Source organism: Erythrolamprus reginae, chromosome 1 (genome assembly GCF_031021105.1).
Source record: "Erythrolamprus reginae isolate rEryReg1 chromosome 1, rEryReg1.hap1, whole genome shotgun sequence".
Classification (NCBI taxonomy): Eukaryota; Metazoa; Chordata; class Lepidosauria; order Squamata; family Dipsadidae; genus Erythrolamprus; species Erythrolamprus reginae.
Genome location: NC_091950.1, coordinates 332,937,944 through 332,943,943, shown reverse-complemented (window position 1 = coordinate 332,943,943; position 6,000 = coordinate 332,937,944). Strand labels below are relative to the sequence as shown.

General features: G+C 34.7%; 1 protein-coding gene across 5 annotated transcripts in view; it reads right to left on the bottom strand.

The window, feature by feature from the left end:
- Window positions 1-2,879: 2,879 nt before the first annotated feature.
- ERMARD (ER membrane associated RNA degradation) overlaps window positions 2,880-6,000 on the bottom strand; it is a 42,293-nt gene continuing 39,172 nt past the window's right edge. For all 5 annotated transcript variants that reach the window (XM_070733897.1, XM_070733898.1, XM_070733901.1 and 2 more), the window contains exons 16-18: window positions 5,417-5,626; window positions 4,714-4,827; window positions 2,880-3,466 (exon numbers count right to left, since the gene is read on the bottom strand). In XM_070733897.1, the coding sequence (XP_070589998.1) occupies window positions 3,268-3,466; window positions 4,714-4,827; window positions 5,417-5,626 (523 nt within the window). In that variant the 3' untranslated portion in view covers window positions 2,880-3,267. The remainder of the gene's footprint in view (window positions 3,467-4,713; window positions 4,828-5,416; window positions 5,627-6,000) is intronic.

Genomic DNA, 6,000 nt, shown 5'->3' with positions numbered 1-6,000 from the left:
TAACCTCAAATGTAAAGACTCTTCATGAAATCCTAGGTCTAAAAAGGAAATTCAGAGCCACATCTGCAGACTGTGCAATATTTATTCCCCACCCCACAAGCCATTATTCATCACTTGAAAGATAGCATAAAACTCTAGGGATGCGAGACATGTCATCAATTTAATGGTTATTGTATCTGCAGTTGTTCCTTCAGTGCCTTCTCAGGGCTGTTTTTATCATCAGATTCACTTTATTTTAAAAAAGACCCATAATCAAGTATTTGGTATTTCTTCACTTGTTCTGTAGCACCTTCATGCCATTTTTTGTGGGCACACCCAACATTGCCCAATGCTATAGCACGATTCAGCTTTTACAAGGATATCATTTTCCTTCATTTACTTGCAGTCCTCTCAAGAACACCCATACATTTTTAAAAAGTGACATCTTATTTTAAGTCCTCCCCATGGCAAAGGAGAAAAGGGTTAAAATAGAAGTACTCTAATAACACTGGTTCCAGTTAAATAATTATTTGATGGGTCCTAGCTGTAGTGATCAGGTCTAATAAAAACAAACAAACCCCAACCTGATACCATATTTCAATCTCATATAGATAGACTTTGGGTTATGACACCAACCAGGAACGGAACTTCCATTGCTGAGCGATGCAGTCATAAAGTGCAATGTCACGTAACCATATTGCTTAATGATGGCTATCGTGACAGCTGTATTAACCCAAGGCCCATGCCGGTCAGTAAGCAGGATGAAATGGGAGCCTTAGGCAAAGAGCATAGGGGCCAGGAGAGTGATGCAGGGGGATGCATCTACAGACCATGGGTAAGCAAGGGGACACTGCAAGTGCATACATGCTACAGAATGGGGGCGAGTGCTACGAAGCATGAAATTGCATGATATCCTGTCCTAAAGCACAGTTCCTCAGGAGAAAGAATGATGGGAGTGACTTGCAACTTTCCCTGCCAGCTTCCCTATGTATTTTGCTTGTGGGAAACTGGCAGGAGGGTTGCAGATGGCCAACGCTATGCTGCAAGATGGTGAAACTTTGTAAGTGTGCGGCAAGTTGCCAAGCATCTGAATTGCAATCATGTGACTATGGAGATGTTGCAATGGCCAGAACTTTGATTAGTCACAGGTACCACTTATGGTATTTAAGTACCATCGTAACTTTGAAGGGTCACAGAATGAGTAGTCATAACTTCATGACTACTACTGTAAGTACTGTATTTGATTAGTTCATCTTTGATTAGTTCATTGTTTCTATTTTATGTTAGTGGCTTTCAAGCAGGTGAGAAATCTACATTTATACATTTGTACATTTGTCCTAAACATAAGAAGAGCCATGCTGAATCAGGCCAAAACCCATCGAGTCCAGCATTCTGTGTCACTCAGTGACCCACCAATTGTCCTTGGGGATCTTGAGCAGAAAGAGAAGGCAAGACCCTCCCTTTCCCCTGACCCCCTGATGGTACTCCTGATGAGTACACTTATACAAAATATATATCGTTCCACAATAATTAGGTGAAAGGACCGTCTAATGCCAACTAAGCTGAGTCTAACTTTCTATGCAGTACAAAAATCCAAACGAAAGCATATTTCACAGATTATGTTTTCCAAAGTGAGAACCTTATGGTAATCTCCAGTTGTCTCACTCCAATTGGATGTAGCACCACTAATGTTGTTAGAATATGTCAATCAAACCAACCATACTCCCTATCCAGCCTGCACTTAACTTGCTAATCAAAGCATCATGTCAAAAGTTTTGTTGAAGTCAAGATATATTATAGATTGGAATGAAAACACCTACTCTTAAGAAAGCCATACAACTTTCAGTAAAATATAACAGCATTATTATTGCTAAGGAACTAATCTATATGTTCAAATAAGTGATTCTGTGGTTTCAGTCTTCTTAAAAACTTTATTTCTATATAGAATTTAAAAAGAATAGAGTAGAACAACTTAGAACACAAATCAAAGTCATGGTATTAAGGACTCAATTTTTCTAAATGCACATGGATATGAACTATGATAAATAGAATTTCATTAAACTTGTCCTTTAAGGTATTTAACTGATCACACACCCCTCAACTCATTGATTCCATCAACAGGTATCTCTTGCTCACTCAAGTTAGAAAAAATGACAACACAAGGAACAGCTACACTTGAATCATCCCCGGATTTTGAAACAATTGAAGAATCTGTGGGCTAGGGTATATTTTCTAAACCGGGGAAAAAGATGAAGAGAGAGAGAAAAAAATTGCAACCAGTTTTAAGGGTTGATGGAACGATTAATGGGAATGATTTGGTTTTTGGCAGAGAAAGAGTCTGTATTATTTGAATGATGGATTCCCAGCATATTTAAGTCTAGGTAGAATGTATTTGAAAGAAGAATGCTTAGCCTTGTGCTTTTAATATTTTCTTATTTAGAAATCTACACTTTTCTTGGGTCCAATGGAGGTAATGTGATTTTTAACTTTCTACTCTTAAGATTTTATTTTCCCCTTATGTAGTCCTCCAAGTTGTAAAAGGGAGTATATGTTGTCCTACACTGCCACCTTGTGTTTAGTTTCCTGATAAGAAATTAACTGACATGCTACTGTAGGCTTTTTAAAATTTAACCGCACAACAGCTAGTCCTCCACTTACAAGGGCAATTGAGACCAGAATTTCCATCAATAAGCAATGCAGTTATAGAAGAAGGCTGTGTAAGAGGCGTCAGTCAAGAAAGCAATTACATAGACTGGTGTAAAAGAATTGTGAGCTGTACTATGCTCTATGCACTAGTCAAAATCTAATTTATATATTAACTAAATAATTATATAATATGATAATTAAATATTAATTTGAATTCAGTTTTGAGAAATAGGCAATAACATTTCAATCTATAATGATAACTCATGTCTCCCAGTTTATTCACCTTAATCAGAGAAAAAATTTAAAAATAATTTACAAATCATTATATTTTACTAAAATATTTTTATAGTACCGTATTTAACAGCTTTAGTAAAAAATTAAATTATATTTAATAGCAGCAATATTGGTCTTATTAATGTGATCAAATCTATTCACTTATCCTTCGATCCATCTATCAACCCATCGATCAATACCCTCATCCACAATAGGTAATAGTGGGCTATCCGTAAATTTTATTTTTTTGCTTAGAAAATGTCTTTCATACATACAACCACACATAACTACTTTGAAGGACATACGTACATTGTTTTTGCAAATGTTGATCTGTATAAATTGGAGGAAAAGGATAACTGCTTGTTTAGGTTAGCCTATAGAATTTTGATGAGTACTAACTACATTCTTTGTTTCAGCTAACTGTACAAGCAACAGTTCCCTTTCTAAAAATGTTCTGATTTTTATCAATGATTTATGTGTGAGCACTATGGTTTCATCCCATTTATTTTTTTCTGGATTTGTGTAAGTCACCAAGTTCTCAATATACTGCAAAATCAGTTTGAAAAACCTAGGAGGAAAAACAGAATGAAATTATGTCAATACATTTGATTAAAATTATTTCATTTTTAAATCATTTGTAAATGCCCTTCCATTTATGCCATAATAAATCTGGCAAGCTTTTAACTCACTTTTGCTTTTGCTAATAGAGTAATGAACATACCCAATGTAATTATTTTAGATATTAAACCAGTAGTTCTTCCTGATTCATTATGTATTTGATACATAAACAATTTTTCTACTCAAATGAGTACTACTTACAAAACACAATTAAAGTTTAAAAACAAATTAAATTATTGTGCATTAGTTAATACTTAAATACATCGCAGAGGAAATACATCCAAGTAGATTTTATAAACTACGAGGGTGAGTCACAAAGTAATGCCAATTTATTTGTTTCAGGTGAGGTTTTTCATAAAAAAATACCTGACATTTTTACCAGCTATAAATGATTATATAATTTATGTTCTGAAATATTTTCTTATTTTTCAGGTTTGTAGACTCGCAAGGAAAATTCAAAATGGCTGCCCCCTTAGAATTGCCTCAAGTACAAAGAGCAGTGATTGAGTCCCTTGTTGCTCAGAGGGAAACCCATGTGAACATTCAAAATATGTTTACAATTCAGCATCTGCAGACTATCATCTCTTTTGTTCCATGAAAGAGGGTTTGAGACACAAACATTATTCCAATGACGAGGAAATGAAAACTGCAGTAAAGAAGTGGCTCAAAGAACAGTCAACAAAATTTTATGAAGGAAGAGATACATGAAGGTGGAACGTTGCTATTGAGAGAAATGGTGTCTATGTTGAGAAGTAGGGATGTGATCCACAGAGGACCAGCTTCATTTTGATGTGTGCTACATGTTCCTGTGTTGGTAATTATACCCATCCTAAATAAAATGGCATTACTTTTTGACTTATCCTCGTATGAAAAAGAGAAGTGTATCACCATCTTGTTTTTTTGGGGAGGGGGATTTATTTTGATATTTTTTGCACTATGCAAACGGGCGTGGACATACAGCATGGGAGGAAGCAAACCAGCAGCGCAGTTAGTTAGAACCCACCCTGATGTATATATAGATATAGATATAGATATAGATTAGAATAGAATTGTATTGGTCGTGTGATTGGACACACAAGGAATTTGTCTTGGTGCATATGCTCTCACTATATATTAATTTGGAATTATCAGATGTTTATTGATGAAAAGAAAAATCTAAAACTAGACTATTCTGCAAAAAAAAAAGAATATACTCACTTTAAGTACCGTTGACATTCAAAAGTGTTTTTTCTGCAAATCATATGAATGTTCACAAGCTCCATGGTAATCAAGATTAAAACTAGTTGTAAAACTGGGGACAGAAATTTGATACTGGAAGAAGAAGAAAAAAGCAAGTAACTAAATATACATCTGAAAGCAAAGACTAAAATAATGTTACATGGACCCAAAATAATAAAGTGAGGAAGGGCATATGGAAAACATATAGTATTAAAAGTGGGAGAAACTAAATGAATAGAAATTAGCTGGAATACCCCCTTATTTTTTAAATAATATTTTAATTAGCTTATCTTATTAAGCTCACATTTAGTTCTAAATTACCACGAACTTTATCATTTATGAAATCTATATCCCATTTTTCCTCCTAAGAATTTAAGGCATTATTCCTAAGAAAATGAGATTGAAATTTGTTTACTAGCTGAAGACCAGTCAGCATCAACTGAGTGAATCCAGACTTCCCTAACTGTATGCTGATACTCTAGCTACATTAACATGCTGCTAAATTTCACTCATTTGAATGAAAACCTTTCATGACAACTGATGATTATTAACTTTGGAAAGATCAGATCAGTATTACAAATATGTAGTTCTGTACAGTACTGAAAATACTTTGTTAGATAGTTTATTTTAAAACCACCTTCCATTAAAATTCTCATTCTCTTAAAAGTAAGATATTTCTCACCTTCTTCTCATGCACAGAAAGTTACGTCGTTGGCGCGATCTCAGTGACTTGTTTATCCACTGTTTGTATCTAGTTTCACAAACTGAAATGACTTGTCTTGACACCTGATGGCAATGGGTACTTATCTGGCGAAGCACCACAATGGTTTCCAAGATAGTTCGTGGAGAGAAAAGGGTAGGGATGTGCTTGCTACAAAGTTCAGTCAGCAGCCTGAATATAACAAAAGGTTACATTAAAATTAGCTTTGACTTATGGCAAATGTCATGTTTTTTATGAATATACCCGAAGCTATGGATGCCTCCATATTAAATAAATATTTTTCAGTACATTTCTAGTGTAATTAATAAGGTATTTGGAAGCTTATGTCCATTTTTTTATTAAATGCGCTTCTAATTCATTCAAATCCAAAAGTGCATTAATTTAATTATAAGTAATAGAGACAAGTCAACTCCAGGCACAGAGCTAAAGAAGCTTCTTGGATGAGAAGCTAAAGTTGTTAAAAGAAAAATCAGAAATCCAGTTGCCTCTTAAAAAAGCGCGTTTGGGACAACCATGACCTGGATGACTGAAAATCTCCATAAACA